Below are 10,792 nucleotides of genomic sequence, written 5' to 3'. Positions count from 1 at the left end.
TGTGTCAATGTGGAATGATAGTGTATGATATCAAAATATCTTTCAGATCTTTCTCATTCTGCCTTTTTTCGGGGTGAAGAAATGTTTCAAAACTCAGCGCAAGTCATGATGTCCCTGGGTATCTCTCACTTCATATCTACATGTGGTGGTAGTTAGAAATGATGAAAGAGCGTAGAAAACCAAGAAAATACTGTGATTTGCGTTCTTCAAACTTATATGGTTGATCAGACATATGTCCTATTTTCTTATACTCTCAATACCCAAATTCAAAGAAGGGAAGAATTTCCACTCGGTCATTGACGATACTCATTGAACAATACGACACGGTGTACAATGAGAAACAAATCGGATTGGTATTTTTCTGACTGATTCTATGATGATGATATATTGATAATCATGAGTCAAGATAATGTAAGTGAAAACCCAAAAAAAGTAGAATCCTAATATTCTTAAAACTTTAAACTTTCCAAAGACTTCAAAACATGTCATGACTCCACAACGTTCATGATGCCAGATAAAATATCTTAAAAAAATCTAGAAGAGATATCATCTTTGACGAATTAACACAAGCTTTCACATTCCAGTTGGATTTGAAAGTGTGATACTTATTACTTAAATTGGAAGGCCAGCACCAGTTCGACAAGCCACAACTGTACTTTTCTTCTTAGAACGTAGATGTGCTACCTCTGGAAAAAGATCAAGTAACTTCAGTAATCAGGCTTTATTAAAAACAAACAGATTTAAAAACATAAAAGACTCTTACCTGGTAAAGTACAATCACATACTGGAAGTTGAAATATACAATCAGATCTCATACTAGAAGGTGGTGGTGGCCTAAAAAAACGAAAAAAATGTACCAAATTTATAAATCTTTTAAACAAATTCTGATGAAAGATTAATCTAAACTTACTTTGCAGTTGTATAAATCCCATATTTCTTTTGACATTCCCAAGCGGATTTAGTCAAGAATTCTACACTGTAACCGTACTTGTCTTTTAATAAATTCGCATTACGGATCTCGTTGATAGCTTTATCTTGATGTGATAAAATAATGTTCATCATCCTAATAAAATCATCGCTCATCAGTTTTTATGTTTTTATGAGGGAATTCATAAAGTTGAAAATCCGATTTACAAGCCATCAGGGGTGCAGTAGGACAGGTTTCCAGGTTTGTTTTTTGCTCCATTTGGCCCTTTGTACTTGCAAGGATCCTAAGATAACAGAAAAATGCAATTTTCAACGGTTAACTACTCCTCAAGGAAGTTTTATCAAGACTTATATAGTAGTCTTTATAAAAATATCACTCACACTTCCAATCGTAACAAACATATTCTTCATATATCCAGAATGATAGAAACATATTAAATAAGAAACACATCCAAAGTCTCAATCAGGTTTTATAAAAATCACATACCAAACTTCTAAGGAATTGACTCAGAACCAAAATTTGTGCTAATTTCTGTGCACCTTCTTGAATTTTAACTTCACTTGGATTAGGACTTAGATAAGCACCTTGATAAAGAATCGAAGCTATTCCTCCATCTGCTAAGATAGGTGCCATAGTTCCTAACTTCAATGTTAATGCAACAAATCCTTGAATTCTGTTCTGCAGTGCATTTAAATGAGGTTGAATGTACGAGTATCTTGTCTATTGGCGGTCAATAAAGGAAAACGATAATCAGTTTTGATGAAACTACTGATTCGATTCGATTCGATTCGATTCGAGCTCACAAATGCATATGAGCTTGGTCTTCCTCGTTTTTGTAGATGGCTACGACGTTGAAGTGAAGTTGGGGGCTTTGGCGATACTGGACTTCTTGGTGTTACTTCATGTACTTCACGTAAACCGCCTTCTAAGAAAGGATCTTGAGGAGATAGAACCCTTTGAAACTGACCCATAACTTGTGGTGAAGGTTCATAATGAAGATTATGTGGTCGATTATTATAAGAATCATCTAAGAAAAATTGTCTCATAGTTTGAATATCTTGTGCGGATCTTTGCTTCTCTAATTCATGAAAGTTTCTTTGTTTTGCTGCCTTCTTTGCTTCATCAAAGGATAGTTTACCTTCCTCCTGAAGAAGTGGTATACTAGGTCCATGTGATTGTGGCATTGCATTGTAAGCCATGGCCGCAGGTCCAGCGGATGCAAGAGCTGCAGATACCATGATAGCATCTGCTGGTAAAAAGGCTGGAACGGCAAGAGCGGTGATAGAACCTATCACACCGCATACAACGTTTCCTAAACTCCACCACCACATCGATGTATCGATAGGCTCAGTAGTTGCACTAGGAATTGGAAGTGATTGGTAAGCTTATGACATCATGATCGAGCGCCGAAAATAATTGTCACTCACAAATCAGAGACTATTGTAGACGCCGTATCTGAATTGTTAGTCGACCAAGGAAACGTCAAGTCACTTTTCTCTACCCGAAGTCTTCACAAAGATAGATAATTTAAAGTGTATAGATCACCGCGTACCTCTAACTAGGTCAATAGCTATTTCAACCGCCTTGTACAACGAATTCATATAATTGTTCCATTGCTGAGCAGCATATAAGATGAGCCAATTGATTCCTTGAGCTGGATGGCAAAGCTGTTATCCAAGAAAAATCGATGTTCAATCAATGTTGGATCAGATTTTAGGAAATCAGGTTTGATTGTTTGTAAAATCGTGACTTACCTGTCCAGCGTTACACTCCATTCCAACTCCACAAAAGAAGTTTGGCATATTATTATCTTTAGCAAAGTCCTAATAAATTCAGTTTTTTTTTCTGTCAGATCTTCAACTTCTAAATGAATCTAGACAGAATTTCAAAAAAATCACAATTCAAACACTATCAAGACTCACTTGTAGTGTAATCCTATCAGCATTTGGATACTTTTGTAAGTATCCATCTATATCCAAGTCAACCCAAGTTTGTGGATCGATCACAAAAGGATCACACGGTTTTCTATTGAGGTTAGTTCCACCCCCCTCTGAACCTCCTGTCATCGCATTAAGAATGCTAAGTTTTGGAGAGCGCTTTTGTAAGGATGAAGAAGGAACAGGCGATGTTGATTGTTTTGAAAAGACTGATAGACCGAAGGAGAGCATTAGAATGAGCTCCGAGTGCTTCATCTTGCAGGCTTCCTTGAGAAAACTTTTTCGACTTCAAGTTTTTTTCGTCCGATTGGGTTGTCGAAGGTTTAAAAAGGGATGAAGAATTAAGATCAAGAAATCAGGATTGTCTTTTCTTTTCCTTGCGTGGAAACAAACCTATGAGAAATTATATAATGAAAGTGGTAGCTGTGATCACCTATATGCGTGGAACGTTAAGGGGTGAACTCTTTATTCTTACTTTATTCTTGTAGCTGGTCCCAGGCTGGACAGCGGGACTTCCTATCAAAAAACTGGTCTTTTCATCTGGAGCAAGTTACAGAAGAGTAAATCGCAGCATATATCTTTCCAAGCACAACATGGGTTTTTTAAAACTCGTCAAGATATGAGACGACTACGAATGCAGTTCTTGCTACAGGTCTGCTGAGCTCGAGGCTGGCTGCGAAACTAAAAATGTAACTTTTCGATTGATATATATCTCCAGTAAGCATTGATTGTTTCCTGCGCAAATCGAATGGATGTTATGAAATGTCTCGTCAAGGTCTCGTCGAGAAATTTTTCACACTGACTTGGTTGGGATCCGGCGGAGCAGCGCAGCAGTTTGAAACGAGTCAGTTTGGCTGCTGGCAGGTGTGGATTCTTGGTCATGATCGAGCGAGCTCGGCTTGATCTCCTTGACCTGCAGTTCAGCCTGAGAGAATACTCTCCAGTTTGAAGGGAGTGTTCACTTATTTCTGAAATCATGTAGATATATTTTCAATTGCAGGAGGTTTTGGTCCTATTGTGAAGATGACCCTGGAATGATACGCTGATTATTGTTGGTGCTGAATGTTCCAAAAAGAGGTGGGTGGTATCAGTATGAAAAATTGGTGTGAAGAAGATGAGCTGAAAATGGCTATAGACAAATGCTTTGAACTGGAAGAAAACTTGGATCAAGTCTTGGATAGATCCTGGCATTAGGAACTAGTTGTCCCAGATCTTCTTATGCATTTTAGGTTGATTGCGAAGGACATGTGCACAAATAAACCAAGCGTGAATATTCTTTTCATCATGTTTATGCCACTGCGATTTCCTTTGTTGCTGGGTTGCCACTCTGGCCAGTATGAAATTTGCTGAGTCTCGAATAGGTTGCAAGACGGGCCACGGCCACACTCACTGTGTTTGAAATTTTAATGCAGTTCAAAACACAGTTTCAATTCAAGAAAACTTGGACGGTGATCTCCTCGTCCACAAACTTCGTCACTTTCGCATGCACCAACTCTCGGGAACAAAAAGTAGTCCCATCAAATCAATCATCGATGATCGATTGACGAGAAATCCAATGTCCAATCCCGAAGCCTGGGCAGTGTCAGCAAGATAGCCAGATGCAATTCTGTGGGCTTTTTACTTGCTACAGAACCTCACGAACTGAGCTTGGACGAATGTGGATAGGTGCGGTTTCGGAACCCACGGAGTACATATTATTTTCCTGATACCTCCAACCGCTCCGAGATTTACGAAACTGTGGAGGCGATGAAGAGTTTGATCACACCAGATCGGACAAGCGGGATGAATGGTGTAATCTAGAGTTGCTGAGCGCCAACAGGGGTAAATTCAGTAAGACAAACTACTTGAACGGAGTCAACAGTTTTTCAAAGTGGTGTGGCATTGCGGATCACACGATTCGATCTGAAAAACTTGACCATCGTTTGATCTAACGCTAGACTCCCTCTATCACAATGCCGCGTCTCACCATCCTAATTCCCCTTGTTCATCTATCATTTCCCCCGCGTGTTTGAACAGCCATAATGGTAACAAGCTGATAACTCGCATTAGTCCCTTTATCTCTTCAACGGGATTTTTGTGAAGGCTTTTCAGTTCTACCCAGCCCTCAACAGCGCTCGTTCCATATTCCAGGAGCCTTAAGTCTATCTGGACCGCGTCGGCCGACTTCGTTCATTCTTTCGCTCCCTTTCACCCACAGCGCAACACAGCCGATAGCAGAGTTGTGTCATTGTCACTCGTTACCTATCTTACACAAACCAAGAAAGATCATTTCAAGAAATGCGTTTTTTTGCATTAACCTCCACCGTCCTTACAATTCCTTCGTTTAATTCTAACGTTGACTCAATCAACGGTCTTGATCCGCGTGAGTTCACGTCGCTAGCATGGAACGTAACCGGAGTGGATCAATACCTGAGCAACTTATCGATCTCTTTCACGGTAAGACTGCACGCCCTGATCTTACTTTGCTGAGCCACTTTGCTAAATTTGGACTATTGCCCGCAGGATTACGTTTCGTCCATGTCTCAAACATCAAGAGAACCATGCCAACATAAGCACAATCTCACAGACTCGTTGGTCCTCGCGGCCGCAGATCACTATGTCCGATATTCAGACGCCCTGCTGGCTGAAGTGCGACTCGACCACTCCCGAAGTGCGGAAGGTAATGCTAAGCTTTTATTCATCCTATTGATTATTTGTCGCTGTAGAATACGGACTGACATATCAACTTTGATTCTGCACTATTTGTTAGCTTGGGGCAAACGAAGTGATCCTCACAGGTGAGAATATTTCAGTTTTGACTTTATTAGAGTAGGAACTATATCAGCTGAATAATTGTTTTGAAGCATCAGCTATCGTTTGCATAAGCGTGTCAAACGATCGGGTTCAGCCAAAGAAATAGATGAAGTTACCGAAGTCGTACAACATGCATCACAGTCCGAGAAACCAGCCTGGCTGTTGTGGAAGCCCGAATCAGATGTCCCAGTAGCGAAGAACCTCATCCCCGGAGCCTTGGATCTTCCACCTCCACCAAACGTCTTTGTTCGCTTCACAAGATACATCAAAGAGCTCACACGCATCACCAGAGAGCACGGTTTAAACTTATTGCGAAAGTTTGGACTCAAAAAGCGCATTTACCCGAGCCCTCTGCATTCGAAAACGGACTTTCCATCAATAATCCCAGTCAAGGTCAATCCAAATCCTATGGATGACAAGATAAAAATTGAAAGGGAGTTGCTCCAACAATACAATAAGCTGCATCGTTCCAGCGGTCTACACGAACCGGCCGATCTAGACACCATGCACGCGAAAATGTCCCAAGCAATGTCAGACTGGAATAAGATTGATCTTGAGCAGTACAAGTCTATGAAGATTCAATTGGAAAGTGATGCGAAAACGATCATTCAGAATTTCCGTGATAATGTTCAAGTCAAGAATGCACAAATCGACGATCTCATCTTTCGATCAACTCAACGTACCCCTGGTAGCCCCTCTAAATCAAAGGCTTTTCCCTCATTAAAAATATTCACAAACCCCAAAACGCCCAAATCAGACAAACCAGACAAAAAACTCAGTATCCTTGATCAGAAGTTTGAAAAAGCCATGAAAATGAAAGTTTTTCCCGATGTGGTATCCGAAGAACCTCTATTACCGGATATCAACGTCGATTCAAGTAGTGTACATCCAGCTACGGAAGCCATGAAAATTGTCGGAGAAAAAAACAAGATCCCCGAGATTCCACCCCCTCGAATTTCATTTGCGCCAACGGACTTACTTACAACCCAATCTGCAAATCTCGCCTACGAGATGAATCTGTTGCAAAAGGGATGGACTGAGCTCTATGAACGGTTGAGTCCGCGAGAGGAATTGAAGACGTTGACCGAAGCACGACTCGAAATGATCAAGGATACGTCTAAATCATGGCGAGAACTCAATCAGAAATACAGCACCGCCTTGAAATTAGAGAATGTACAGGCAGTCATTGATGAACAAGCCCGTGTTGTTCGCAAAATGAAACAGCAGCGTTTGAGAGAGGTCAAGGCGGATAAAAAACGTCTCGCTAAACTCAAATTCGATCACGACCAGAAGAAGCACCAGAAAACACAGCTCGAATCCAAAGAGGCTAAGATTCTTGCTAAATCCAAGCAGCCACAGATAGATATCTTGCAGACTGAAATGGCGAAATTAGAGGCTGAGATGACAAGGTTGCAAGGGAATATCGAGCCTGCAAAGGTAACTGGCGAGCCAAAAGCGGGTAAGTACAATTATATGATGTACGGACCCAGTGCAAAATAAAGGAGGCTAATCCCTCTTTATCCTTTGAAAGTGGCGAGTCCGTCGGCAAGCAAACTGAAGAAAAGACAGTTTGACGAAGTGCAAGAAAGACTTACTTTATCCACTGTAAGTCACTTTGGCCTGTCCGTCCCTTTTTTGAAACTAATGATTCTTGATTGTGATTTGGTCTCGTGCATTTATGTGTATCATAGCAAGCAAGAAATATGCCAAAATCCTCCCCCTTAGAACTCCTCATCACAACATACGTCAAGGTTGCTTTTGCAAGTCCCATCAACTCTCCTGGTGGTATGCTTTCGGCTTTGCGTGGAGGTCTTTTTGTCGCAGATGATCATGTGAAATCCGTGAAGGAGGACGCGAAACTCTTGCGCCAGATCTTGGAGGTTTCTCAATCTCTTCGAAGTGCTGTGAGTTACCGCCTTCTTTCCCTTACTCAGTTTTCCTCACTAATCTCACATTTTAATAATAGGGCGCATGTATCATGATGGGAGACGTAAGTTGAAACTCAATCTGCCATGGCACAAGATCATGTGTTTCTTATTTCTTGGCCTCATTTCTCTTCGATTTTCAGGTTCCTCGAATCTCCAAAAAGGGAGCGTCCATGGGATGCGCCGAAAAGGCGTCATGGTAAATGTTCCTCATCCTTGTAGTCTCTTCACCATTGCTTATAGTTATGATCTTGATGACCCAGGCAACGAGCCACTGAGAGCGAATCTTTCAGATCGACTTCAAGCGCACTCCTCAAAACAGCTTCGCGCTGCAATAAATCAAACACGTAAGAAATTCTTGTGTTTCAATTTGAAGTCAACTTACTAAAGACTAACTTGTTTTTCCTTCAAAAAAATGTTTATCTGAAATAGAATCCTGAACCATAGTTGGGAAGTTTTTGCACCTTGCGAGATCTTACCGCCAATCTGTTAAAACAAAGACTTATCTCGAATCTTCAAATTCAAAGACATTTTCATCATTGACTTATAACTACTCCTTCATGATACATACAAGGCTCTCAGAAATCTATCAAAGAATTATACTTTCTTTATCCTACTGATTGTTGAATTGATTCTCCTAAAATCTTGTCCTTCATGCCATTCATTGTGTCTCTCTTTATTTTGAACCCCAAGAATGGCCAGTGAGATTTTGAAAATAACGCCTTATTATCTGAATAGACTGAAGCGTTACTACCTTTCTATGCGCATTTTTGGTTGATGATAAATACATTTACTTGATTCTAGGTAAAATCGGATGCCTTCGTTGTATTTTACATTAACTTGGCTTGAAGAAATGTATACCACATTCCAAGCCGAAAATGTTATGTGATCAATTCCAAGCATAAAGATTATCCCATTGTGACGACAAAAAGCAATTCGCCACGAGATTGAGCTGTAGATCAGTTTATTTGAGCTCCTCCAAATGGATGCAATCACCCCAGCTCAGGCTGGATGATGTATCTAAATATTTATGATGTGATGAAGGTCATCTTACATGATCAACCGGTTCAAGCTTGGTTTTCAAATCATTTCACTCAAGTCCCGAGGGTTAGATCCTTAAAAGTCAAATCTCCACATCCATAATTCGTTATGAGATAAATGAGCTCCTTGAGAGTGAATCAGAACAACGAGTGCATTCATAGGAGTCGGAGTGAAGAATAAGTGACCTGCGAGGCTTCCGCACGGTCTCTTTTGTTGACTGCATTTTTCTTTCTTGATCCACTGGAAATGGATTTCAGCCATCTGATTCTCGATCACTTCGATCGCCGCTGCGGGCTCGGATCACTGAAGGGTGACAGGTCACAGGGCTTTGATTCCCAGGACCGCATGAGTATGAGATGACCAGGGCCAAGGTAAAATACCCGAAATCGAATGAAAGGTTTTGAGCTGTATTGAGATTTTTGATCTTCCAAGAAAACTGAAATTGCAACAAAACTTACAAAGTCAAACGATTTTTTGCAAAATGCCACATACCAATTCAAAAGAAAGAAACAAAAGACGAGCAGAATTAAGAACAAAACATAAAGGATCAAAAAGTGCATCAAGTCAATTCCCATTCAAAACTGATCGTAAAGCTGCCGTCTTTGATGATACAGCTAGACAGTAAGTCATTTTTTTTCAAAAATCTAATAATGAAATGATCATTATTTTCCTCTAATGTGATTGATTTGATTTTGATTGATTTTTTCTTAGTGAATATCTTACTGGTTTCTCTACAAGGAAAAAAGCTGCCAAGTTAGCTGCTCAACAACGTGCAACTCGTCGTGAAAGAGAAGAAAGACTTGAATTACGTCGACAATTAAAGGCTACTAGATTGGCTAAAGTCAAAGAAAATCTTGAGATGCAAGCCGAGTATTATGGAGGTAAGGTTCAATACCAATTTAGATCTTTGTCTCGTTTCTTAATCTTATAGAAAGAAACGAAATCTGATTTGTGTTGATTTGGGTGGATCATAGATGATGCTTTTGCGACTATTGAACTGGATCAACTCTTACCGAAACATACAGAGACATATGAGAATGAAGATGAAGAAAGAATAAAAGATGAAGAAAGATATGAAGACGAAGAAGAACCGAAAGGTCAATCCAACAAGGATGCATCGAAATCCCAAACAACAGTCACAGTAGAAGCATTTTCCGTTGATCATACTGTCCTAACCGAATCCCAACCATCCAGCAGTCATCAAACCACTGATCCATCATTTTCCAAACCTACCAAACCATCTACATCAACCAGCCGAGATGGATTTAAAAAACCTTTTGATCATTCTTCCACTGGACCAACTAAAAAGAAAAAACCTGGTAGGATACCTTATGAAAGTAAAGCTACAAGAAAGATCGAAAGAGCTAAAAAACAACGAAAACGAACCGAAAAGGCTGATGGGAAATCTAAGTTTAAGAAACGTACTGGACCCGTGAAAAGGGGTTAAAGTTTATCATAGACTGCTTTCTTTAAGATCATCTGATATCTATCATCTCTCGTGAAAGAGTATCGGTCCTTATCACCTGCTCTTATTCGTTTTACTAGACTATGTTCCGAAATTTGTGGGATACGCTAAATACTTGTACATCAATGATTTCATATCACAGATCACATAACATCCTTGAAGACGATTAACTTTTTTTTGTCTTCTTACTTTTTTTGATTCAATTAGACCCACTTCTTGATAAAGTGGAAAACTTGACTTGTATTATGATATTAATTAACCTTCAGTTCGCTTTAATTTTTTTACAATTTTCAAAGAAAATGTTTATAATGATGGAATATCTTTAACTTTGAATATGATTTGATGATCAACTATTCTTTATGACGAAAAGGGTTTAAATCTTGTTTGAAAAAAATGATAAGATTTTAAGAAATCGATTGGATTTGATATATGATTCTTTAACCAGTTCTTACATGATTTGTTCAATAGAAAATTCGTCATCGAAATCTGGAATGTACTTAACTTTGAAATTTGTTTCTTTATGGAAAAAGTGTGAATTTACATTATGTATCACTCTTGAGATCTTTTATAGTTTGTTCAAAACGATCTTGATTTTTTTCATTTCTGGATCCATATTCCATCAATCAAAGAGAACCATGAAAGTTGGTAATGCTTTACAAGAAAAGAATGGATTAAATGATTTGTTTGATCGGGAAATTTATTA

At 39.4% G+C, this 10,792-nt stretch overlaps 3 protein-coding genes across 3 annotated transcripts; 2 read left to right on the top strand and 1 right to left on the bottom strand.

The window, feature by feature from the left end:
- Positions 1 to 612: 612 nt before the first annotated feature.
- Positions 613 to 3,096, bottom strand: MELLADRAFT_104803 (uncharacterized protein; the record flags this gene model as incomplete). The annotated part of the gene is made up of 11 exons (XM_007407956.1): positions 613 to 686; positions 764 to 834; positions 911 to 1,063; positions 1,135 to 1,211; positions 1,309 to 1,332; positions 1,415 to 1,648; positions 1,732 to 2,287; positions 2,356 to 2,425; positions 2,481 to 2,595; positions 2,683 to 2,751; positions 2,851 to 3,096. 11 exons carry the CDS (start codon positions 3,094 to 3,096, stop codon positions 613 to 615), a joined length of 1,689 nt encoding a protein of 562 aa, XP_007408018.1.
- A 4,102-nt stretch (positions 3,097 to 7,198) lies between these two features.
- Positions 7,199 to 8,319, top strand: MELLADRAFT_71385 (uncharacterized protein; the record flags this gene model as incomplete). The annotated part of the gene is made up of 6 exons (XM_007408236.1): positions 7,199 to 7,263; positions 7,350 to 7,562; positions 7,625 to 7,648; positions 7,727 to 7,782; positions 7,847 to 7,930; positions 8,016 to 8,319. The coding sequence occupies 5 exons, from the start codon at positions 7,362 to 7,364 to the stop codon at positions 8,074 to 8,076; spliced, it is 426 nt and encodes a 141-aa protein (XP_007408298.1).
- Positions 8,320 to 9,062: 743 nt separating this feature from the next.
- MELLADRAFT_115950 (uncharacterized protein) lies at positions 9,063 to 10,363 on the top strand (the record flags this gene model as incomplete). Its single annotated transcript, XM_007408237.1, has 3 exons — positions 9,063 to 9,245; positions 9,336 to 9,505; positions 9,599 to 10,363. The coding sequence occupies 3 exons, from the start codon at positions 9,106 to 9,108 to the stop codon at positions 10,069 to 10,071; spliced, it is 783 nt and encodes a 260-aa protein (XP_007408299.1).
- Between the last annotated feature and the right edge of the window lie 429 nt (positions 10,364 to 10,792).

The sequence above is a fragment of the Melampsora larici-populina genome, assembly GCF_000204055.1.
Source record: "Melampsora larici-populina 98AG31 unplaced genomic scaffold MELLAscaffold_11, whole genome shotgun sequence".
Classification (NCBI taxonomy): Eukaryota; Fungi; Basidiomycota; class Pucciniomycetes; order Pucciniales; family Melampsoraceae; genus Melampsora; species Melampsora laricis-populina.
Note: the sequence above shows the minus strand (reverse complement) of the source record. Positions and strands in the feature narration are given on the sequence as shown.